The sequence below is a fragment of the Perna viridis genome, chromosome 8, assembly GCF_037379345.1.
Source record: "Perna viridis isolate PV_CMFRI_1.1 ecotype Kerala chromosome 8, ASM3737934v1, whole genome shotgun sequence".
NCBI classification, from domain to species: Eukaryota; Metazoa; Mollusca; class Bivalvia; order Mytilida; family Mytilidae; genus Perna; species Perna viridis.
The window spans coordinates 13,912,467-13,939,777 of record NC_142452.1 but is presented as its reverse complement, the minus strand read 5'-3'; the positions used below and the strand labels follow the sequence as shown (position 1 = coordinate 13,939,777).

General features: G+C 33.6%; 1 protein-coding gene across 7 annotated transcripts in view; it reads left to right on the top strand.

Moving 5' to 3' along the window:
- Positions 1 to 7,571: 7,571 nt before the first annotated feature.
- Positions 7,572 to 27,311, top strand: part of LOC148609424 (receptor-type tyrosine-protein phosphatase gamma-like) — a 44,443-nt gene continuing 24,703 nt past the window's right edge. For 4 of the 7 annotated variants that reach the window (XR_015914776.1, XR_015914778.1, XR_015914777.1 and 1 more), the window contains exons 1-5: positions 7,572 to 7,730; positions 11,778 to 11,981; positions 20,917 to 21,090; positions 22,297 to 22,470; positions 26,293 to 26,463. Coding sequence is in view for 4 of the 7 variants with exons in the window: in XM_088542497.1 (XP_088398623.1) it covers positions 7,667 to 7,730; positions 11,778 to 11,981; positions 20,917 to 21,090; positions 22,297 to 22,470; positions 26,293 to 26,463 (787 nt within the window). In the remaining 3 variants the exon portion in view is untranslated. Of the gene's footprint in view, positions 7,731 to 11,777; positions 11,982 to 14,089; positions 14,240 to 20,913; positions 21,091 to 22,296; positions 22,471 to 26,292; positions 26,464 to 27,311 lie in introns of those variants that run through there. The other 3 variants (XM_088542496.1, XM_088542498.1, XM_088542500.1) reach the window with 3 other exon arrangements.

Here is a 27,311-nt window from a genome sequence, read left to right as displayed (position 1 = left end):
AGTTTTTTTTTTTAAAAATGAGCAAGTTTTTTTTCATAATATGTTTTATGTAATAAATTACTATTTTTGTAGCAAAAGTTTATTCGACATTGTTTTTTTTATGTGTAAAATGAATTATTATAATTCTCACTAATCATTCTCTCCCTTCTGTTGACAAGCTGTTGTTTGCACACCCAAAGTTTTTTGTAAACAGTCGGACCATATTCAGTTTATTACAATCGGTGGCTTTTATCTTGTTAAAGCAAACATACCACACTACAAAAGATGCAGTGGATTTAATAGACATGCAAGGCAAATTAATTTTTGTTATTAATTTATATTTTCTCCAATAATAGGTTCATTGGTATTGTGGTTATTGCAAACAACTGCTTTAATTGAATGAAGTGAAGGCATTTTTTGCATTAATGTACTCAAAAAAATGTATAATTGGTTGTTTCCGTTCCAAGATCTTTCTTTCAAGTATGCACTCACTTTAGATTCATTGATATCTTGACTTAAATTCTAACAAATAGATATTCCCAAAGAAAAAATAAATTTATTGTTCCGTACGCACTTTTCATACAATTAGAGTTCATCATAAAACACTAGCCAGTAAGAGAATTAGGAAATGAAATACACGTGTACATGTAACAGGCAATCTCTTGGATTGGCATAAAGTTCATTGCCAAGTTTTATGTTAAATTTTAACGTATTATTAAAAAATGAAATACTTATTTGAATATTAAAAAAAGCAGATTCATTTTGTTCTATTGATCTTCAAAACAGCTTGAAAAACATTTCCTACACCTTTTTTTTTTTATTTCTGTGCACTATGGTAAATTTGTAATTGTATACATTCGTTTTTATTCAATTGATATGAATGGGGTATTTTTCATTCAATTGGTAAAATTTATTTATATTGATTGGCAACGTTACTAGCTACTCTGATTTCCTTGAACGCCATAAATATCTGCGTAATAGACTCCTGAATCAAGGGTATGAAAAAATGCGTCTCAAAAGGTCTCCTACAAAATTCCTTTATAGATATCAGTCCTTGATTGAAAAATATTAAGTGTCTTCTAAAATAATGAGTTATGAATGTTTTTTTGTAAACTGTTCTTTGTGCTTATGTGACCGCTGATTACCCGTTTATGACACAAAAGCATGTAAATGCGATTTAATCACCAAATGGTATATTCACGCTGCAATGGACGAGTGAAGTTTAGGCGCTATAAAACCTATATTTAACCCATAATTTTGTTTGAAATGCCTGTACTAAGTCAGGACCATTGCGGTACCAGATGCTCCGGTGGTGTAATATCTATTTCGCCAGATTTATTTTGGACTTGACTTGACAATGGATCGGATTAGTGTTCGTTATTTTGTTGATACCATTATTTTGTATTTGATTGAAATATTCTTTTCCATTCAGTTGGTGTTACTTTTCATATTCGCAACATTTTTTTATTTAACTTGTATTATTTTCAACGTGATATTTCGTCATTCAGTTGGTATAAATGCGATAGTTTCTAATTGACTGCTTTATTTTATGTATGCATTAATTGCACACCTGACCTCATAATGTCATAGAAGTCCAATCATGCCATCATTGCATAGATAAAATTTACATTTATATGCCTAGTTTTATGATTTGAATAAAAAAATGAATGAAATGTATTCTATTTAAATAAAAAATTAAACCAATTGAATGAAAAATACTCATTCAAATGGAAGGATATACCAATTCAATAAAGTTATTAAAAAAAATAGTAAAAAAAAGTAAAATAGTGCATTCAAATACAAAATTACACCAATTAAATGAAAAATATTGCACATATTTTAATCGGTAATCCAATTATCGCATTTGTAGTAATTTTAATCTATTTTTAGTTATAAGACTAATTTGTATCGCTACAAGTGCGACTACTCACTGTTGGTGTGTGGTTATTTTCATTAAATAATCTTAAGAAGAACAGATGACGGCACCACACTCCTTATGTTTTGGGGAATAATTTTGAATATCCTGTACGAGAGATAGAAAACATATTTCAACAAGAATGATGGAAACAAATAAAGATAACCGATAAACACAATAAAGAATGCAGAAAGAATGAAGAACACATATTACAAACGCAGAAATACATAAAATAACAGTATGTTGTGCACTTCATACTGGATTGCGTAGGTATATATAGGAATTTGGGTTGGGACCTAGAATTCTGTATTAGGGTTTTGATGAGGAAGATGAAAGAAAATCGGTTGCAACTTATTCAAGTCTAAATGATACTTGATTTTTATGTAAAGCGAACAGTTTGAATGTTTAAGAATATGAAAAGAAAATGGTAGTAATAATAATTATTTAGTAATAAAACACCATAAGAGGATTTTCAAGAGAATGGGGTTTTCTTTAAGGAGTGTGGAATTGTATTGTATATTGGAACTGGAGGAATTGGTATTAAATGTAAATGGGATGTTCATACCATTCAAAAGCTGAAAGATTTTTGTATTAAATTTGGTATCCTTACATCAATCCTATTGATATAAATTCAATATTTTCTATATTTTGTGTCATATTATCTGTAATAACGATTATAAACGTACCAAATATTCATCAATTCAACTCAAAATGCAGATAGAGGTTGTAGGTCATATTAAAAATGGATACCTTTTATAGGTCAAATATGTTATATTTATAGCATAGTATTCCGAGTTAGACAAATAAACTTTCGAACGCGCAACGTGAGAAGTTTATTTGGCTAACGAGGAAGGCGTTGCTATAAATGATTTGTAACATGAATGACACGCCCATGACAGTCCGTGCAGAAAAAAATAACGTTTGGCGGGAAAATCTAACAACCCGCACAGTAGGCAGTATGGCAGACGCATTCTCTCTACCAGATTGGCTTGACATTGAAAATGTAGAAAGCGATGATTTGGTTCTCTCTCAGGTGTGTATTTTTTAATTGAATTAGACTGATTTACGCTAATTGTCTTTTTGAAGGCTTTTAAACACAACTATTCGGGGCATGGAACCCCTTTTTTGGCCCAAATGTAAAACAAAATCTATTTATTTTTCCATATTTACAATTTTCTACAATATGTGAGTAGACATTATATTTTTTGTTCTTTGTCTGGCAAAGAAAACCTGCAGAGATTTAAAGATTTGTATTTTATTATATGAAACCTAATAAAATTGACATTTGTATGTGTGCTTTTTTGTAGGCGTAATCTTTTCCCAAAGAGGCAGAGCTTATCCATGCAATATCGGTTTTAGTGTTTTGTTTATTTCATGGCTGTTTCCTCATTGCATTATAAAGGCCCATGTGACCTTTCATGCAATATTATTTGGTTGCTTCAATTTAGAGCATACATTTTGGTACATGTTTGTCGTCTCTATGTTATTCCATAAAAAGATCAAAGGAAAAAAGAAGATTCATGTTACAAGTCATGTTAAGGACCGTAGATCGTTTTAAAAGACGACCTATGTTCTATGGATTAACTGAAGAAAAATATGTATCATTAATAAAAGTAAATTAAATTCAGATAAGTTCACAACAGAAAAAAAGTCAACCGGTATAACCATCGAAGGACTCATAGCTGTGGTGATTTAGTTGTTCTTATAATCATAGTATTGGTCACTATAGTGTCCAGATTGATAAGAATCATATTTTATCTAGAGGCTAAGACAAAGATGTTAACTCATACGGAATACTTTAGATCCTAATTAATATTACTACGTATTTCATTAACAAACATTGTATATAATTCACCAGATAAACAAACCTACATTGATATGAGAGGGAAATATCAGCATCCACTTATTTTGATTATAATAACATCGTCTTACGTTCAAACAAATTATAAAATAGAGTATAATGTTTCATTCAAACAAAAGTATTTATTTGCGTAATCAATCAGTTTTATCATACATTATAACTCACTGAATCTGTCCGAAATGAAATTATTCAATACAAATTATTTTAATAGAAGGAGAGATCATAAAGAAAAGAACACCAGACCTTTGCCAAACATGCCAAGAAGTGAAATTACTTCATGTACATCAGTTGTTTATTCAAATCAAATTCAAACTTCAAACAACCCATTATATTAAGGTAAACGTTGTAAAATATTTCAATTATTAGGTATTAAGTCAACTATTCACATTCATTTGTTTTTTTTTTTTCAAATTTTATTTCGTTTTCATTTTAAATTAACTATCAGACACACATAGATAAACAGCATGTAGTAACTGAAAGAAGGTAAGAAGAACACATGTTTATTTTTGTGACTTTTGACAGCATTTCCAGTACAAGGACTTGTGTAGACCTCTTTTAAACAAATAAGTGCACACATACTTGATAATAAACAGCCCTGATTGACGTATTTGTTACCGATGATTTTATCATTGATGGATTCAAATATAAATGAGGCACACTACTTTCAAATGCAGTGTTAAGTTCTGCATTATATTTTTTTGACATTATTAAGACATCTTGTTTTAGATCTTAACACAATGTTAACTTAAAAATTGAAAAGGTGAGCAATTCATCATCATCGGCCAATGTATATGATAAGCTACATGCAACAAAGGATGGAACAATGGAAAAGAATTTCAAAAATGTTTACCACAATCTGTCACAAATGGCTCTTTATAAATAACAACTACTTTAATTTAGATTGATTAAATACAAGTAACTTGAACTAATTGTATCAATTAACTCAAATTTAATGCCTGTGAAGGTTGAATTATTTTTAATAATATAATTTTGTTTTTCTGTTCCGTAGTACCCGGGTACAAAATGTATGTACTGTTGAAAGGTGCCTTTGACACTTTATATATACCACGTGAAAATATAGGTGCGTGCATACATTTTGTATTCAAATTCTATTTGTTCATAATCAGGAATTTTGATTTTAATTTAATAGATAACGCTTCGCCCTTAAATAATCTCATACAATTTTTTACATCGAATATTCTTCCAACTTCACTAAACGACAAACAAAGAGTTCTCGTTATTATCACCAGAATGATTTCCTATCATCTCTGGGAACATCCCACCAGCAACTGCATATACTGTTTTCTTATTAAATTCATTATTACAGCTTGCTCACACTACTCAAACATTATCGTACCTTGTTTGACTTTGCTATGATGAGTTTTGTACCACTGGATTAAAGTCGTATCCGCAAAAGTTTAAAAGTTGTCAGAATTATTTCCTCAAATGATTGTCAACCTGCCACAAAAAAGAAACTAAGATACGAAACAACTTTTTAAATTTTATTATATTTATTGAATAAATAGGGGTAACAACATAAATTCCAAACACTTATCCGATCCATAATCAAGTACTGAATTAAGACAACTGCAACATACACAAAATCTATTAAAATACACCTTACGATATGGGACACAGTTTGAAGTGATTGTGGTAAATTTCAGTTAATGATATACGACCTATAATTCAGAAGAGCACACCCCCAATTAGAAAAGCAGAAATAAAGCAATAACAACCAACCATTTTGAAATCAGTGCAAGCTCTTTCAAATGCATCAGTGCCAGTATACTGTACATCTAAGGACTTCAGGGAGTGATTACTGACTCTAACATCAACAATAGGATCTGTCTACTCTTTTGCACACTAATGATCCGTTCAGTTATGACACATTTCATGTCTCTTAAGGCCTTTACACATCGATAGAGTAGAGCATCGTCTTGTTTTACTTTATTGAAGACATTAATATCATAACATTAGTAATAATTCATGGTTGGCCTTATGCTAGGCAATTCAATAATAATGTAATGCAATCCGTAGAACAAGGCGAAGCGGAATGAAATGATTCATTTGTGAATCTATTACATTTTATTTAACAGAGAAGGCGAGCTCAAGATTGAAGTCTAGATTCCAGGGACAAAGACCAGACATGGAAAGCAGGCATACACAACACAAAACATAAAATAACTTAATCCATACATATATAGCAAGAATGTTGTGCATTGAAAATTATGAGCAAATTGATCATTTGGTGCTGATAAGGTGAACACAGTTTATTAAAACAAAATCTGGGCATTTTTCATTTCTCTTATAATTTGATGCAAATATGTAAATTTAATCTTTAGAACCATAAATGTGTATATAATGAGCATAATGTTAGTCACTAATAGTTTTAGGGACAAAGACCAGACATTGAAAACATTTAAAATAACCAAAATAATATGTACAAAGCAACAAAAATAAATAAGCAACTCGGACGTCACTATAAACTGTGAACAAGGACCAGGTGCACCGGAAAGGATTGCGTCCTCTGCTTTTCTAGAAACATCCACCGAATTTTTCAAAAATAGTCAAGTTCGGGGAAGACACTAAAGGAAAGTAAAGGAATTAGCTTTAGATTTACTTGAGAATCTTTCGAAATATTATATCTAACATTATGACTATAGAGGCATTTCTAAGGTGTATGTGTTCGATTAAATCCTAACCTAAACTTATAAGTGTATGGCTAGTAAACAATTAAAACCACTGTTTTTTACACAGTCTACAATTCTCCTTTGTTGCGTCTGCTATATTACATTTTGATATTCGTGCATGTCACAGTGAGAGTGATCGTAATGAATTATTCGTCTGAACTCCTAAGCAGTGTTAAATTCGGAATACATCTTCAACCGTACCATTATAACCAGATAAGATCACTTTTTAATTTGCAGGGTTTGCATCGGATTCATAGCTCTTCCTCCGAACCTTAGCTGCTTACATGTATGACTCCATCAATTTTGTTAAGAATTCGATCTATTTTGGATTTTAGCGATGAATTTCATTTCGTGTGCTGGCACTTACTTTTTTCTTTTAGGAAAGTCCAATTAAATTCTAAAGTCTATTCGACAGTGGATAAAAAAGAAGTGGCATTTTTTTTCATAGACACTCTGTTCTCATTTAGCCCCGTGCAGGTCCGGGTGTTAAAAGAATAGGCCTGCAGCAGCGCTAAGCTTGTTGTATAAGGCGACTAAATAGTGCTCAGAAACTTAGCCGGGGGCTAGGCGCTCTGCCCACAGAGCAACTGGGATGTGTGCCCCAGGTGGTGGAATGGGGTACCCCAGCCGTGTTCCATGCTGGGGTTGTCAGGCTATAATACGGAAAACCTGACCGCAAACCATATTAGTGCACCGTGTTAGGAAAGATGTCACGTTTCTCGCACGTTAAAGAACCCTGCTATGGTATTCGATAGCAGCAGGAAGCTTTGCGCTCCCACAGGAGGCTAAATTGCCCGACCTTGCCCATCCCCCTTTTTCTAGTGGCAATCAAAGTTTGTCGACCCAATTGTCCTTGTGTCGCATCTTTTTTTTTCATTTCATGTTCATTAAATCATCCATTTCATGTTCATTGTCTGAATATAGCTGAAATATTGCTGCTCGGACGTTAAAACAAACAAACAAACAAACATCATGTATTTAATATTTGAAACAATGTCTTTCATCTAGCTAGCGAATCAATTCATTTAGATCTATGATTAAGTGTAAAGTTTTCCTGTGATAGTGGGTAAATATTTACATTCATATAGACTTGGTTTTTAAATATCTCACATGAATAATATGCATTTCAATAAGCGACGTATTATGATGTATTAACGAAATCGGTCTGGTGAGCACACAATACGAATACTTCCTGGATAAACTTTGTTATAAAAAACAAATATGTCATGGATGGTACCCAGATCTTTCCTATTTCAAATTGTTTTATTGTTTTCACTTGGATATGGTAAGTTTTTTTTATTTTTCAATCTGTAATATTTCAACTGATTAGTTTGCTTTAAATTTTGTCTTGATTGCTGAACGCAGCGAAACTGGTGATAATGTTGACTAGTAGTAATCAATAGATTATATCTTCTTTATGTGTGTAATATAGGTCAATCCTGATTATACATATCATTTTGATTTTAATTTATATATTAGAACAGTATCGTAAAAAGATAGGATAAAGAAAATAAATTCATTTCATGAATGTCATATACTCCCGAAGTGGTATTAATTCAATGTGGATCCTGAAAAATTCAAAAGATCTTTTGGAGACAATCAGTTCAAGACTATAATCTGAAAATAATAGCATTAAAACCTATGATTTTTCAACACTGTATACTTTTATTCCCAATACTCAGTTAGAATGCCGACTTAAAAACATTATTCATCGTTGTTTGTCCAAAAAAGATTGTTGATTGATTGATTGTTGGTGTTTAACGCCCGAACAGCAATATTTCAACTGTATTCAGGCGATGAACACGAAAGGGGTGATAAAATGAACATGAAATGATGATGAAATGAAAAAAAGGAACGGGACACAAAGATAATAGGGTCGACAAATTTTGATTCCCACAAGATAAAAAGGAGGGATGGGTTGGGTTGGGCAATTTAGCCTCCCGTGGTTCCTATTCCTATCGAATACCACAGCAGGGTTCTTTAACATGCGAGGAACGTGGCATCTTTCCCAAAACGGTGCACCTCTATGGTTTGCGGTCAGGTTTTTCATATTATAGCCTGACAACCCCAGCATGGGACACGGCTGGGGTACCCAATTCCAACTCCTGGGGCATACATCCCAGTTGCTCTGTGGGCAGATCGCCTAGCCTCTGGTTAGGTTTCTGAGCACTATTTAGTCGCCTTTTACGACAAGCTTAACGCTACTGCAGGACTATTCTAAGATGTTACACCTAGATACAAATATATAGTTCTTGATAGAGAGTTCTCATACTTTGTAAGAAATAATACCAAATAATTTTTCCAAATATACAGAGTAAGATGTCTACAAAATGATGGAATTTTTAATCGACAACATATTTGTCCAGTGTGGTGCATGTATTTTTTCAACAAACGGTCGGCATTCCAATGGAAACAAATTGCGCCCTTTTACTTACTGACCTTTTTAAGTAAGTAAAAAATCTTAAAAATCTATGGTTAAGAAAAACCAAACCTTACGACAAACGTGATGTCTTTTCATTCAGAATTGTCAACTTTCATTCATCTGTGGCAACATCCCTTCAGCACTTGTGTCTGGAGTGTTCTTATCACAACTTATACGTTATGCCAGAGCTTGCCGAAACTACGCAGACTTTTTGTACTCTAAAAAATAGACTTCTGGAACAGGGTTATGTTGCTACAAGATTAAAGTCATCACTACAGAAGTTTTATGGACGCTTACCCTACCGGTGCACCTGGTCCATGTTCCCTGGACCTGCACGGGGATGGTTTACTTTGGAATTGTGTTTCATTTTTATACGCCCGTCAAAAACGGGACGTATTATGGTAAACCGTTGTCTGTCTGTTCGTCCGTCGTCCACACTTCGGACAATACATCAAAAACGCTATCACTAACCCGAATGAAACTTTGGTAAATTGTTCATATCTATTGACGTAAGCTCCCTTCCGATTGTTATAAATTAAAGATTTTAAAAAGGGGATTTTCAAGTTTTCGGACAAAAACTCAAAAACATTTTCACAAACGTTTATGAAACTTTGGTGAACTGTTTATATCAATTGAAGTAAGCTTCATTCCGATTTGTATAAATGTCAAATTTTACGTTTTCGTGTTACGAAGTTTTACTTGTTAAAAAAGCGAGAAACGGCCAAGAATATTTTTTTGTTGAAAAATGGTTTAAAACAGACCATTTGTTATGATGATCGACTAATAAATATAAAAAGGTACTTGGTAACCTTGTCAAAAATGTGTGTTTTAATTAAGATAGAAATTTATGGGTGAAAATCAAGACAACAAACTTAGTTAAACTTGAGGTAGCCTTGATAGTGCACATTTTTTTATTTTATTTTTTGGGGGAGAGTATTTCACAGGGCTTACAGCATTTCTAGTTGATCATAGGCATTCATTAAAAGCATAAGGACAGGTTAAAAGGGCAACGGGCGTATCATACGCTTAAAGCGCAGCTTTTTATTTATATTTTTATAGTACAGAAGAATATCTTGGCTCTTTTGTATTGCACGTAATGAAACGCTTGTGCTACAACCTTGGTTCCCTTGATTACACTTATTAAATGGAAGCAAAATGCTTCAAAGACAAATATTAAGAAATAATATTGTTAACTACTTTTTCACTATCACAACTATTTATCTTTTTGGCAAACATGCGGATATGTGTTTCTAAAGTACACGTCTACCAAAGCTTTATAAGTCTGCATAAATACTCGAGGGGAGGCTTTAGTTATCTTGCTCATGAACTACGTCAGATATACAAAATTAGATTAAAAAGATGTTGAGATTTGTGGGTCTTGTATGATCATAACAAAGACGGTTAAAAAAGAACTAAAGTCACTTTTTGATTAAGATATTTCCCATTTCAATGAAAATACCTCCTTGTTTGTTTCGTTTATTTTTGTAATTATCATTTTTTCCGCCAATTCCGACAATTCGCCACGGTTATGTCTCAACATTTTTTTGTTACAGATTTAATGTTAACATTATTTTGTTACAGATTTATAAGCTTCTTAACATATTTCTTTGTCATGATGAATCGTACCATGTTTCCCCTTTTCAGATTCTTTCTTTATATATTTCCTGTCTATCGAATGACTTCGTGGTAATTGTAGGTGCTGCATAACTAACAGATTTTTTTAGCTTCTACTGAAGAAGATGCCTAGATAATTAATATATAGCTTCTGCATGGTGACTCGTACCGTGTCTCTTCTTTTCAGATTCAAAACTCATTTACTTCCTGTTAACTATTTGAAAACATTGAGATTTTTCTTGTTACACGATCTCGCGACATACCTTAAAACAAGGTCGACTAGTCACAACAACTTAAAATCGTTAGTCAAACAATCTTTAAGAGAGAGAAGAAAACTTTGAACACATAAAGAATGCATCTTGATAAGATCTAAATTTATTATGTAGAAAACTAGGAGTTTTACGTTATAGCACAAAAACCAGTTGTATTTGTTTGTTTGTTTGATTGTTTGTTGGGGTTTAACGTCCGAGCAGCAATATCAGCTATATTCAGACGATGAACATGAAATTGATGACAAAATGAACATGAAATGATGAAATGAAAAAGGGGTGGGACACAAGGACAATGGGGTCGACAAATTTTTATTGCCACTGGAAATGGGGAGAGGTGGGTAGGATCGGGCAATTTAGGCTCCTGTGGCGAAGCCCTATGGATCCTACTCCGGGAGAATACCACAGTAGGGTTCTTTAACGTGCTAGGAACGTGGCATCTTTCCCAACACGGTGCACCACTATGGTTTGCGGTCAGGCTTTCCGTATTATAGCCTGACAACCCAAGCATATAACACGCCAGGGGTACCCCATTCCACCACCTGGGGCACACATCCCGGTTGCTCTGTGGGCAGAGCACCCTAGCCCCTGGCTAGGGTTCTGAGCACTATTCAGTAGCCTTTTACAACAAGCTTAGCGCTACTGCAGGCCCATTCTTTTAACACCCGGACCTGCACGGGGCAGTTTTATTTGAAATCCCATATTTCACCCATCATGTAGTAATATGGAAATCAATTATTATATGCTAGGCATATTACATATACCTTCATGCAGATAAGGATGTGGTAAGGAAGACCTTTGAATTGTTCTTGAACTGTTGATTTTATACTGTGTAATATTTTTTCTATTGACAGTTTTTCAGTGTTTGATATATTCATGTACCATCATATCAATAATTAATATATTTAAATGGTCATCGTACTAGAAGCTTTTCAATGATATTGTGTAAATGTGGCATCATAGAGAAATAATCTTAAACTTTTAATGGGTTGAAAATTAACATTATTTTCTTTCGGTTTTATTGTAGTTGCGTATGCACGTGTAGACGGTAGTTGGAGCCAATGGTCAAATTTGTCTGCCTGTACAAAAACATGTGGAGGTGGCCAACAACAGAGAGAGAGATTCTGTAACAACCCATCTCCATCTAATGGTGGAAGTTATTGCTTCGATGGTAGCAGTCTTGTGTATGTTCAGTACGAGGTTTATACGTGTGGATATCAAAATTGTCCAGGTATGTACAGTATCTTTAGAAACTAAAATGTAAACTAGGCATTTCCAATTAAATCATCGGTTAAGGAAGCTTTATTTATTCTATTTATAACGTTTAATCCCAAGTATAAGTCCATGATTTTCTTTTTAAGTCGTATAATCCAAAATGACGTTTAAGTAATATTCAAAAAAAGTTAAAAAAAAAATAAAATTCTCAAAGTTTGTGTAAGACGTTATGAAGTATTGAAAATTGTAAAACAAATGAAAATATTCGCCCATATAAGGGCGGTCTTCATCTTACTAAAAAATAAAAAAATGAAATGCAACGAAGAAGCTTTAGGAAATAAAGCCGTAACAAACAATTGAATTATTCAATACTTGTATATAAGAGTATGTAGAAACTTTTATGAAAACTGTTGGATGGCCGAAAACTGTTCATGATAATTCTTGCTCTTGGTTATTTGTTTTTTTGATGATTCGATAAAAACATAACAATCTCTTGTGTTATTTTGGTTACTACAGTTTCTGGTAGAGTTATCCAAATTAGCCAACTGGTCAAACATCTTTGATTAAATACATCGCATTTATCCATGCGATGCAATCTAAGTCCGTAATGTTAACTACCTTTTCATCTGTGGCAACATCTTTCGGCACCTTGGTGTATATCACAAGATCGATATGGTTTATCCATATGTACCATGATAACCGATTTGTTCACCGTGCCATAGTTTTTCTTTCTTCTTTTGTCTTCCATGGGTGTGACATTTCCTGTGAGTAGCCCGGTATGTGTTTCTTGAGGAAGCTTACTCTACCGGTTCAATTTTACTAGTTGATAATAAAGTGGGGTTGCTCTTTACTTGTCTTTCTTTGAATATGCTTGTGTGGGTTTTTCATGCTATTTGTAACCTATACTAATACTGTCGCACATATGAGAGGAAAAACATCTTTCAAAATGTCAACATGGAAACAATAGAATAATCTCTTTTTTAATATTTTTACGAATGAAACACAAGATTGAAAGATGATTTATTGATCACACCTTAGATATTTCTCATACTTCCTACTTTATATTTTGACAATTCCTGAAAATGTGTATATTGGGTGAATAAATAACTAGCAGGAAAATACATTATGCATAAATTCTGATATGGATTTAGGTTATGGAATCATACAAATTTTCTAAAACAATTTAGTATTTATGATTTTATATTCAAATAATATTGGTATATACACTTAGAGTCTGGTTAAAGGCATTACTGACGTTGGGTACATATATTCCCGTGTTAATGTCGACTGATTTGTCATTTTGATATTTACAGCATACACAGGTTAAATTATTTACATGGTTGTCACACGAATTATTGCCCGTAGTTTTCACCTGATTTGAGCAAACTGTACACATAAAGTTCATGTTAAGTGAATTTTCCGTGCAAAATCTCTTTAATTTCATAAAGGTTTCATTGGAACAATATTTGACCGTGAACAGTGTAATGATTGTCAATTATATCCGTCATTGCGTCATGGTTGTAGCAGATCAAAATGGAATTATCGTTGTTCTTACACATTTTTAGTTTACGTATACGCACATATAGCATTCGTTTTATATATTTTATCAAATACACATTACAGTTTGTATTCCTTTCATATCAAATCAAAACAGTTAATAAATCGAATAAAATTGATTTTTTTCTAAAAAAAATAATGAAATAGAGATCGGTCCGGTTTTTCAAAGGATGGTTGTTTTGTTTTCTCATAGTTCAATACATGATTAAGAATACTTTCACGTTACTTAAATCGTGATTCAAATATTCAAACGTTTATTCTTAGTTCTGATATGTCAATTTCTCTGTCAATAAAGCGGTCATTGGAACACGATTGTTGAAACAAAAGAGTATTTCACAACAGCCAACAAGTTTCAATGTTCAGTATTTGGTTTGTTTCTTATTAGCATATTGACATACTATTTTCGTTGAATTAATGGTAATTGTAATTTCAGACACGGAACCATATATAGCCAACTTTTAGGGAAATAAAGGCTAAAAACCACTAATTCCACTTCCCATAGGCTTCTATGCTAATTTCACAATATTCAATGGCTTCTCTGGACTTTACCTTAACTTTTACCTGCAGAGGACTATATATCAGCATGATTCTACATATGTCAGCTCACAATCCTCAGAATGGCATGTGGGGTTAGCAGACTTGCAGTGCAGTACTGGTCACCGGAAGTGAAGGGTCTATAAATAGCATGGGAAATCCCAGTGTTTTCACAAGATAGGGGTATATTTAAAAATCATTATGGAGATTAGGCTTCACATCACAAGAAGCAAAATGCACCTATAAATTGTACAGAAATGTTTTTCCTTTCAGAAACCCCTTAATGAAAAACTATAAATGATAAAATTTTTTAAATAAGATGAGACCTTTTTTCACAGCACTATGAGGAACAGGGGTAATTTCTGCGTAGGACTATTTTTGCGTACGTTCCAAATGCTCATTGGTTGAATTGGTGGTCTGTAACCTAAAACCAACAAAGAAGTTCCACCACCCACCCCCCCCCCAAAAAAAAAAAAAAAAAAAAAAAAAAAAAAAAAAACAATAAGAAAAAAAACCAAACAAACAAACAAACAAAACCAAAAAAGAACTAAGAAACAATATATACTGGAGCATTAAAGAGTGTATCGTATCTACACTTCACATACATCGAAGTTAAACTATTTGATAAACACGAGGACTTTGATATTCCTATGTCAAACATTCATTCCTATGGACAATTACAGCTGCACGTGCAATCAAATGAATTTTGTTCTCAACTTATTCACTAAGCTGACAAAAGAACTTTACACAAATTAAGAAAGGGTTGACCGTCTTTGTGTTCACAGAATGAAGTCATCAATTCAAAGGTTTATAGACCAAATACGTAAAAACGTTATTGACCGAAGTTGTATGTCTACCGGATAAGACTATCAACAAGTACCATTGAGTGAGTCGTGTAAAAAGGAACTGCTAAGCATTTCGAAACAACAACCTGATCCCGCAGTGATAATATCAAAGGGGTTGGAAATATGTCAAGTCCTAAATGCAGATAAGTTAATGTTATGGATATGTTTAACACCCACCCAATGTCTAAACTTCCTCATGGTCGAAACTGGAACTTCTTCTTGAAATACATTAAATTGGTACTGACCTCTTCTTACTTCCTGGTATTGTTATCAGTTTTTTAAAAGATGGGCTTATGTCCCCCCCCCAACAAAAAAAAACACATTTACAAAGAATGCATAGACTTGGTTTCGTCACAGTACATATTAACGAGTATTTAGAACGGGATCCTTTTTTATGGCAACAAGAGATCATTTTCTGCACATTCCATTCGCTAATAAGGTACAAGTATTCATACTATCCGTCCAACTAAAATAAAGTGTTTTATTATCTGTTAAAACACCAGTGCCTGTAGAATTAAAAAAAAAAGATTGCAGAACCTTAGAGCGATCCCAAGAACCCTCGCTTCGATTTTTATCTATTCGAAATTGTCTTTGGTTTATAAATCCTCTAGTCATGTCACAATGTTCATCTGATCATTATAAGCTGGATGTCTGTTGTCGTCGTTGGTTTTTTTTTTTAAAAACTTTTCTCCTCTGACACTACTTGACATTTTAGAACCAATTAAAATTTGAATGTGAATTAGGGTGTTCCGCATAGAACTGTTGTGGGGACTTTGTATCCGTCGCAAAACCTGCCATTACCAAAATAGAGAATAGGGTCAGACAGATGTTTTTTCCAAAATGGTTAGTTTAAGCCAATTTCTAAAGGGTAAAAATGTCCAGGATAATTATATATATATATGTATCTGATTTTCGCTCAAATAATGATTTTCCTGATACTCCTTTTATCAAATACAAAACTTCCAATCATAAACATTGCAAATCGCGGTATTAGATAACTTTGCAAGAATGTCATTCAATAATTTTTGTAATCTTTAATACTCTGTTAATTGCATTTTTGAATGTGAAAACTGCAGTTACCGAAATTGAAAATTTCACAGATTATGTATTAATGAAGCATTATCATTTGATGTTTTGTCTCAGTACATGTACACGCATTGCCTGATTTGGATTGAACAACCAAGGTTTTTTTTATAATTTATTCGCAGTCTCTAAATAAAGGGTGAATGGCCAACTTAAATAGCAGTATTTATAAAAATCAGACAGGAGGTTATTCATGCATGTCCAAATCCCCACCAAACTCAGTTTTATTTCATGTTCAGAAACCCTTATAGATCACATAATCAGTCTTAGTTTTTCATTAAGGGGTTGCGCTTTTGAAATAATTTTTTTTATAGATTGTACATGAAATTAGCACTTTGCAAGAGTTGTTATTCTCGATTTGGTTTGATTTGATTGAAGTTAAAGTGTAGTTTTCTCAAAAGTTTAGTTCTAAAGTACAGGAAGGATTATTGTCAAATACAAATATAGCAAAAAGCATCTGTCGGTTTTTCTACACCATGAATCACTTTACCACAGACAGTGTCTAAATTTTATATGGACTGGTACTTTTGTATTGTTCTGTAACACGTAGGGTTTCATTATATTGTAAAGCATTGTTTATTTGACTTACATGACAATAACAAAAATAGAAATACGCTTGTTATTTTGAATTCAAATAGACAACGTATTCTCTTGAACATTCAAAGGCAGCGATGCGATGCAAACTTGATATTTTTTCAGGCATCAACTCGTATTGTATCTACATAAAATTGTGTATATAAAAGTCAACAATCACTCTTACGGAGTGATAGATCGTTAAAAACGATGCAAAACATAACAATAAATTAAATAAACGTCTAAATATGTCAAATTTACTCACTATTGTTTTGAAGTGTAACAACTTCACTTTCAACAACGAACGCTACCTCCAAAGCAATGGTACAGCTATGGGAACGAACCCTGTCCTGTTTTAGATTCATCGATGATGTTGACATTAAATGGACTGTCTAAACAAAATTTAGACAATTTTATCACACAAGCCAACAATGCTCATCCATAAATCAAATTCATCCATAGAATTTCTGATACTAAAATCACATTTTTGGATACTACTACGTCTGTACGAGACGGGGAAATGTCAATAGATCTTCACAGCAAACCAACTGATAGTCACCAAAACTTATCTCGCAATAGTTGTCATCCAAAACATGATACTGAAAGCATACAATACAGTCAGGCACTCCAACAAACGTCTAGAAGAACTCCGTGGTCATTTGCTATCGCATGGCTACAAATCAACAGATATAGATCGGGGATTTGAACGAGCTAACAACGTAATGATCTCCTCGAGTACAAACCAAAGAAAAAGACCAAAGGGTTCCTTTTGCGCTTAGTTACCATCCAACCTTTGGGAATCTCACGCACCTACTTCATTCGAATTGGGAATACATTCAAAAACATTCTAAGCTCTTTCTTGGGGCACCGATCCTAGCATACCGTAGACCTAGGAGTCTCAGCCCTAGTAAGAGCATATATTTCATCTCAGCCCTAACATAATACAACGGGCCAGTGTCGACCATATATATATATCGCATAGAGTTATATATATCGATATATATATATATATAAATAGAAAGGTCTGAAAAATTCCCAACGATGTTAGAGCTGTCAAATTTGAGATGCAAATTTTTGGTCGTTCCCTCCGCGGGACTCGAACTCGTACCGTTGTGACATCTATGGCAACACCGCCTGCACAAAGTCCAGCGCCCTAGACCACTCGACCAGCTAGGCTGTATATAATATAGCTTTCGCTGGCAGGGTCATTTCTTCTTGTAGGATTAATCTTGGTCTGTGACTTAGTACGCGTTGTATGGTAGTACGGGACAGTTCATTTAGATTATTTAGATTAGATCTTATTCTGTAAGATAGAGTCGTCACATTCTGAAATGGCCCCGTGCAGGTCCGGGCGTTAAAAGAAAAGGCCTGCAGCAGCGCTAAGCTTGTCGTAAAAGGCGACTAAATAGTGCTCAGAACCCTAGCCGGGGACATGGGCGCTTTGCCCACAGAGCAACTGGGATGTGTGCCCCATGTGGTGGAATGGGGTACCTTTGGCGTGTTACATGCTGGGGTTGTCGGTCTATATTGACCGCAAACAAGAGTGGTGCACTGTGTTGGGAAAGATGCCACGTTCCTCGCACGCTAAAGAACCCTACTGTGGTATTCTCTCGGAGTAGGAACCATAGGGCTCCGGCACAGGAGGCTAAATTGCCCGACCCTCTCCCTATTTCCAGTGGCAATCAAAATTTGTCGACCGACCCCATTGTCCTTGTGTCCCATCCCTTTTTCATCATCATTTAATGTTCATTTATAATCAATTTCATGTTCATCGTCTGAATATAGCTGAAATATTGCTGCTCGGACGTTAAACCCCAACAAACAAACAAACAAACTTATTTCTAAAAGTACCATTTTCATTCGTAGACTTTCCATACGAACAGTTATTGAAGATCAATAACCAATGATATATGTTTTGCAATATCAAATAACATTTGTTACCTTTTATAACATTAATTGGTCTCTCTACCAAGAACGATGATTGTGATTTACCGTCTATGTACTAAATTCCTACTCCACAAGATTCCATACTAAAAACGTTTCATAGCTGGATTTGCAAAATGTACCACCAAAGCTCTTTCAAAACTTTTAACTTCTATACTCATAACTGTCAAAAAGGGTTTGCAGTCCTACCACAAAACTTGCTACTCCCGTAGTGGTATTAATTCAATGTTGATCTTACAAAATTCGAACGATCTTTTGGAGACAATCAGTTCAAGGCTGTTATCAGAATATTATAGCATTAAAACCTATGATTTTTCAACAATGTATACTTTAATTCCCCATACTCAGTTAAAAACATTATACATTGTTTTTTCAAATAATTCCAAATCATCTTCCAAATATACAGAGGAAAATGTTTATAAAATGTTGGAATTTATTATCGACAACATATTTGTTCAGTGTGGTGGACGCGTTTTTCAACAAACGGTCGGCATTGCAATGGGAACAAATTGTGCTGATCTTTTCCTTCACTCTTATGAGGCTGACTTTATAGCTGATCTGATCCGAAAGAAATAATATAGTTTTGATAGATCCTTTAATCTCAGTTTCCGCTATATAGATAACGTATTAATTTTAAACAATCCTAATTTCGGGGATTTGATACATCGCATCCACCCCGAAGAATTTGAGATAAAGGATAATACAGACACTGTGAAGTCAGCCTCATATCTTGACCTACACTTAGAAATCGATGGTAAAGGAAAACTATTGACCAAACTTTACGACAAACGTGATGACTTTTCATTTAGAATTGTCAATTTTTCTTTCATCTGTGGCAACATCCCTTCAGCACCTGCGTATGGAGTGTTCATATCATAACTCATACGTTATGCCAGAGCTTGCCGCCGAAACTACGGAGACTTTTGTATCGCGCTAGAATTCTAACAAATATGCTTCTGAAACAGGGATATGTTGCTACAAGATTGAAGTCATTACTATCGAAAACATGAAAAACAGACATACACAACAAAGAACAGAAAGTGACTAAAACACAAAGTAGCAAAAGTAAATGAGCAACTCGGACTCCATTAAAAACATCGACCAGGTGCACCGGTAGGAAAAGCGTCCTTTGCACCCGCCGAGTTGCTCATAAAAAGTCAATTCTCTGGTAGACGAAAGAGGGGTGGAAAACTATGACACGTTGAACCAATGAGTTTCCCAAGTTAAGGGATCTGAGTCCATGGAACAGAGGGTAAAAAGCATCAGCGACCGTGTTCCTTTATTTAAACATATCATCCGCACAATGGTTCAGTCCAAAATATCATGATTCTCAACTTTAAATCTACAGTTCTTAAAAACGAATACATGTCTTAAGTATTCAACAATTCGCTTCCAATCACTGCCAATAGAAAAGAAGTCCGAAAGGGGAACATGTTACGAGTTCTTTCAAAAGTGCCACAAGACGCGCCCTATCAGTAACAAAGGCACACGGCACTATAAGCGATCTTGCTGTTCGACATGCCCTTTAACTTGGGGAACTGACGAGTTCGTCCGGCCAGTCAACGTCTTTGAGTTAGGACATTGTTTCACCTGTACCTCAAAACGTCGTTTACGCTGTGGTTGACAAACGCTGTTAAATGGTTTAAGCGGGCGAGACTTATCGAAGGTTGGGTGATCGACTTGTAGAACACAAACAAAGCGTCACCAATAGAAAGAATTGTCCATGTCCAGTCGGTGATTACTTTCGGGAGGCAACCCACAGTGTTGACTTCATGAAAGTAACTGCCCTTTTGGAAACATGCCCCGCCGAAAAATAACAGAACTCCCTAGAAAAGCGTATAATCAGCTTTTTTGGGACTGTCTACTCCTTTAAGATGTCAGCTTTACTCAATTACAATTTTATAATGTTTTATCTTGGACTTGTTTCACATTTCACAATGATCATGATCAAGTTTGAAATGCACTTTGTCTCTGTAGTAGGTGTTGGCAGTTGTTCATTTTCTTCTCAATACTTTTTGCCCCGGACGAAAGCCGTATGACCGAAAATATAGGCTTATTTGCTTTATTTTTTAATGTTTTATTTATATTTTATGTTGTATGCAGTTCCTTTTTACCTTTTAAACATGGCTATTTTTCATTTATTCTTTTTTCTTTTTTACGTTTAATTTGTACCACTTCACAATACATATTATTTTTAAAATTTCATATAGCTTCGCTTAAAAAGCATAATTACACAGTAAGTAAAAATCGGACACATTAATTCAAAAATAGCGGTATACATACACCAATGATTCGGTTGTTTAATGACATTGGATAAAAGTATCAAGCTAATAAATTTACTGACAAAATGGACATGCATTTTAATCGGAGGTAGTTCCCTTTCGTAATTACATTTAAATGAACATTTCTTTGCAGTGAATGGTAACTGGGGAATGTGGTCCAGTTGGACATCATGTGGAATAACGTGTGGATCTGGAACTCAATCTAGAAATAGGTACTGTAACAGTCCGGCTCCAGCTTATGATGGATTATACTGCTCTGGATACAATATAGACACTAAGAGTTGTTACGCTAATGTTCTTTGCCCAGGTAAAACCGCAAAACATTAAAATACATGCCTCTATTTTATAGGTTCTCATGCTAGGCTGAACTAAAAGAAAGAAGGTCATTCAAATATTGTACGTTTTCTATATTTGATATTAAGTCATTCTGTTGTGAATAGGAATTTAAACATTCAAAGTATTTTACTTATTCTTCACTTGAATTGAACATACAAATTTTGTGAAAAATTTAGAGCGACATATAGTGAATCAAATTTACATATGAATTACATTTAAATTGTCAATGACAATCATTTTGATTGAACCAAGAATAAAAATCACACTTATGTCAAGTGAACTATTATTGCCTTGGAAGAAAAAAAGGTAGTGCTCGACATTTTCATGGTATCTTTAAAAAAAATACAATATGCAAATCGATTTTGTATCATTTATTCGTATTTTTCATGTCTATTGCTGTAAATCTGAAAGAACATAAAATGATATAGAATGTTATGTAGAGCAATCAAATAGTGGTAAAATAAATCATATTTTCAAAGTATAAAATAAATTCTAGTTGATATTGTAGAAATTGTTAAGTATGTTATCATATTATAATGCTTTCACCAAGGAACCTTAAATTCCTTATAGCTGCGCTTAGGACGCATAATCACACAGTAAAAATCGGGCACAATATTTCCAAAGTAAACATAAATATACAACAATGGATACTTTATTTTCCGGTTGTTTAATGACGTTGGATAAAAGTTTAAACTAATAAATTTATTGACTCGATTGACGTACATTCTAAGTTGACATCGTTTCGATGTGTGAATCATATTGATGTTTATTTGTATATCTTCATTGCAGTGAATGGTAACGTCGATTTTGTATCGTTTATTTTTATATTTTATGTCTATCGCTGTAAATCTAAGACGCATACGAAATGATATAAAATAAAAAAAAAGAGCTATCATATCTTGGTTAAAAGGATTATATTCAATTCTTGTTGATATTGTGCTAATTTTCAAGTACACTGACAGATTATAATGCTATTGCAAAAAAACATTAAATTCATTATAGATGCGCGTAAACCGCATAAACAACGGTCCAAATCTGACAAGTTTATTCCAAAATAACGGTAAATATACACCAATGCATATGACGTCGGATAAAAGAATCAAACTGAATAGACATGCATATAATGTTGATATAATTCCTATTTGTGAATTACATTGAAATGTACTCTTCATTGCAGTTAATGGTGAATGGGGAATGTGGTCTGGTTGGACATCATGTGGAGTAACGTGTGGATCTGGAACGAAAACTAGAAAAAAGTACTGTAATAATCCGGCTCCAGCAAATGGTGGATTATCCTGCTTAGGAACCAATGCGGAAACACAGAATTGTACCATTAGATTGTATTGTCCAGGTATAATTACGATATATAACCTTTCAGTTTTATTTAATTCATTCACTTCCATGAAGCTGACTACATAGCTGATCTAATCCAAAACAAACGGAACATCCATTAGTTAGATACATAGATCTCAGTTTCCGCTATGCAGATAAACATCTCTTTAAAAAATCCTAGTTTCAGCGATTTCATTCATCTGCCTTAAGAACCTGAAATAAAGGCCACTGCAGACACTTAAAATCAGCTTAGTATCTTGACCTACATGTAGAGATCGATAGAAAAAGAAAACTGAGGATCAAACTATACCACAATCGCAATGACCTCTCGTTCTGTATTGTCTTTTCCTTCTGTAGCATCATCCCTTCAGCATCTGCGGATGGAGCTTATACATTTTATTAGAGCAGGTGGTAACTACGCGGACATTTTGTACCGTGATAGACTTTTTTTACAATTAGGCTTCTGGAGCATGATTATTTTGTTCCAAGATTGAAGTCCACACTACAGACGTTTTATGGTCGTCATCGTCATGGCGTATCCATCTCCCTATGAAAACCAATTTGTTCAACGTGTCATAATTTCCCTTTCTTTCTTTCATCTAACCGCACGTGACATTTTATGAGCAACTTGTGAGAATTTTTCGAAGAGAAGATGACGCTTACTCTACCGGTGAACTAGGTCAATGCTCCCAGTTATTAGTAAAGCTGTGGTAGCTCATTTACTTTAGTTTCGTTGTACGTGTTATTTTGAATATTTCATTTTCTTTTTTGTGTGTATCTGTGTTCCATGTCTACTCTTTTTATTAAGTACAAATCCACCTATCATATATATTGTAATATTCGGTATAAAATAAGTTCGCAAGAATGTCATTCAATCAATACGTTTGTTATTTTAAATCAGAATGTATTAGCTATTCATGTCCATGTATTATCACATTACTTCTTTTTCATTTAATGTTCTCATTTGATTTTGCTAAAACCCGTAGAAGTTTTGTTCTGTTTTACGTAAAAGTAGAACTTTTTGAACTCTTTTACTGGAAAAAAATATTGTTTGTTGATTTTGTATTTGACAAAATAAAAATGCTGCCTGCACGTTAAATAATTTTAAATTAAGGTACATCCCTTTTCTAACTTTCAATTTATATCAACAATAAATTGTGTATTATTTCTATTTAATACTGTGCTATTAGCCTTTTTATTATCATAACTGCAGTTACCGACATGGAAAAAATCACCAAATATAATAATGATGAATTATTATTTAATGATTTCGTCTAAGCAAAGTACACGCATTTCTGAAATTTGAATTAAACAACTAAGTTTTTTTTTTATATAATTTCACAGTCTATAAATACAGCTATTGACGGTTTAAAAAAATACAGTGCATTTCTGTGATACCTGATATCCTTACCTGTTAGGAAAAGTCTAGACAAAAATATCAGTAGCTGTATAATTATACAATTTTAGTGTACATTGTAGTTGACTCGATTTCATGCATTTGACGATCGTTTATTTACTCACCCGACCCTAATTATGCAGTTTATATAGCTTGTAATTGTAACTGGAGATGATTTCAAGATGAAGTAAATAACTCATACGCTTCTCACAAATTGGTTGGCTTTATGTTATACGCTAATTTAGTGTGCGTCCTGCTTCCCCGAGAACTTGAAAAGAAAATGTTTGTTTTCAAAGCCACTTTGAATGTTTATTAAGAGAGGTACAACAGACAAATTAATCCATTTTATAATTTGTTCAACGTGTCATAGTTTTCCTTTCCTCTTTTATCAACCCCGGACTTGACTTTTTTATGAGCAACTCGTAAGCAGAGGACGCTTACCTTACCGGTGCACCTGGTCCATGCTCCCAGTTTTTAGTGGAGTCCGAATTGCTCATTTACTTTCGTTACTTTGAATGTATAATCTTAGTTACTTTATGTTCTTTGTTGGCCTATTCTTTTGACACCCGGACCTGCATGGGGCTTTAACACAGTTTAAATAACATAACTACATAAAACATATTTCTAAACATTTCAGAAACTTTATGAACCATAAAAACAGTTAAAACACTAAGGATAATAAATAATTATGAAGTATAGCATACAATGGAGAATGTAAACTGTGTCGCCCCATATAAGGAAATCGTGGTTTTCTAACAATGAAGTTGTAACCTGAGAAATATGTTCGAAGAAAAGACATCGACAATACTTATCACCACTCTCGTGTATATGTGACGACTTTTAAATGCATAAATTCAGATTATTAGGATATAGTTTTATAATTACACCCTGTATAAGACTTTGAATTCTGATTGGTTGATAGCAAGTTCATTCTAAATTTATATCAATATATCTATTTTTTAGAGCTGCCGCGAAATATGCCAATAATATGCCTTTTCTTCCCCCTTACCCATGGTTTGTGGTAAAACGTTTATGCCTTTTTTCCGTTGCGTGCCCAGTCCCGACAATATTCATTCAACGTTCTTTGGTTTAATTGCATAAGGTCCCAGAGGGGACGTGTTCCAAGCATCAGTGAGTCAAAATGCATGTAATAACGCGACCGTGAAGTAGAACTAGAATGATACGGCGACACTAATGAAGAAGACTTTGAAAGCGAGAAACAATCGATCACCTTTTAAATTGATATTCGGTGTAATTAAGTGAAAGTATCATGACAGGGAGGAGTATTTGCGAAAAATACCAGTCTGGAGATTAAAATTTCCATGCCTACGGCTTTGGGGAAGGTTCTTCATTTGACTGGTGTGTTTTTTTTTGTTTTTTTTTGTTTTTTGTATGCAAATACCACTTCCTCTCATGATATATCTGATAAAAATTCAAATCATTAATTTCAATTGTTTTTCATACCACCCTTGGTCATCAATTTATTTCAATTGGTGCACATATCGAGATTTATTTTTGTACGGCAGATTTCTCCATTTAGCAATTAATGAATGAAAATCCCTTTGGAAGATCAGTTTAGAATTCATTAAAATGTGTATTAAGTAATCAATCTCAATGTGCGCAATTGTTGAATGTCCGTCACTGCAGTTACAGGTATCAATGAAGCTATTTAATTATATATGCGAGTTTTGAAATGCTTACTGCTTACTGATTTTTAAACTCTGTTTGTAGAAAGTACTAGTTTTCATTTTAGAAATACCAAACTACTCAAATACACATATAAAAGAATACATCACTACTTGTGTCGGCACCATATTATCTACAGAAAACTACATGAAGTCACGCCATAGAAATTAGCAACAATGTTTATGTACATGCTTTATTCAACTGCTTTCAACCCTTCAAAACTTTACAAGATTTGTTTAGATATTCACCATAATGATATATTGTCTTTTAAAAATGTTTCTAGTCATTACCTACACTTGTCATGTGAAAATAATTTAAAGTGTAAAGTGTTTATTGAGTGTTGTTATATATCATACTTTATGATGAATAAGCTTAAGTTTAAGCGATAAATACATTGCCGTAATCTCTGCATTGCATGTATTAAGATTTGTCGATTAAGATTGAAGTATATAAGGTGAAGACGTTAGAACTTTGCAAATATATTTTGGTAATTTCGTGGATAAATGTAATAAATTTCATTTTTTATTTGCAAATAAAAACATACTTCAGTTTTTAGTGGAGTGCGAGTTGCCCATTTGTTTTTTTGTTACTTTGTATGTATGATTTTAGTGACTTCATGCTCTTTGTTTTGTATGTCTGTTTTCCATGTCTGGACTTAGTCCCTGGATTACATTCTTTTGATTACCGCTATAACCTTGGTTCCCTTGATTACTTTTTCAATATAATCAATGTAAGATTTCAATAAAATTACGAAAAAAGTTGATGGTGATTGGACGTTTTGGTCGGAATGGTCCACTTGTTCAACATCATGTGGTGGTGGAAACGTTACCCGAGAGCGCAACTGCACCAATCCATACCCCATGCATGGTGGCAAAATTTGCAATGGCAGTGCCGTGGAAATTGCTGTCTGTTCAGTCACAAATTGTCCAGGTACATACAAAATATGATCATATAATAAAAATCTTATGAAGGACAATGCTGCAGTAAGTATTGAACTAAACAAACAGCACAACTTAGTTTGGGTGAAATATATTAGACGGAGTAATAAGAAAAATAGGTCTAAATGATATATGCATAAAGCAGCATAGAGCAATTCAAAAGGACAAGGTGAGTACCGTATAATAGCTACCAAAAAAAGACTACTAACACTTTGAACACACTGATAAAAATCTATTCCTACCATCCTTTTATCTAAGAATATGTTAATCTCTAGAATGATTATCTCTTTTGTATGCACATTTAAATAATGATGCTAAGTTTTAGTAATTTTTTACCAAAATCCTTTTGCGTTTTGAATGGATTTGCTCATCATATGTTGGCGTTTTACGATGGAAGATAAAAGAGCAACCTTCATTCATTCACGTTAATCTGTTAACAAAATAGAAAGTCGATTTTTTTTTCTACGATAAAGAAATTAAAAACACCTTTTATATACTTTTGATTAATGTAAGGTATATAAGAGGGTGTGTATTTAACTGTAGAAGCTTTTCTTCTAATATTTTAACGATTATTTTAGTCTACCGTGTCTGTCCTATTCTTTCTGCAGCTGATGGTAGAAACTTGACTTAGTCTATCTAGATTAATGTTACGATGTCAAAATGTTTGCACCAAACAAAGACATTATAACACATTAAACTTTTTTTAAAGTAATGAGATGCACGACATGCATTTTGTCTCAGTTCTGGGTACAAAAGACTGCCATTGGCTCTCAAATCAACCTGCAGGCCATTAGGAATAATGCATAATTTTTAATGTCGTGTTCATACACGCTCATGAGC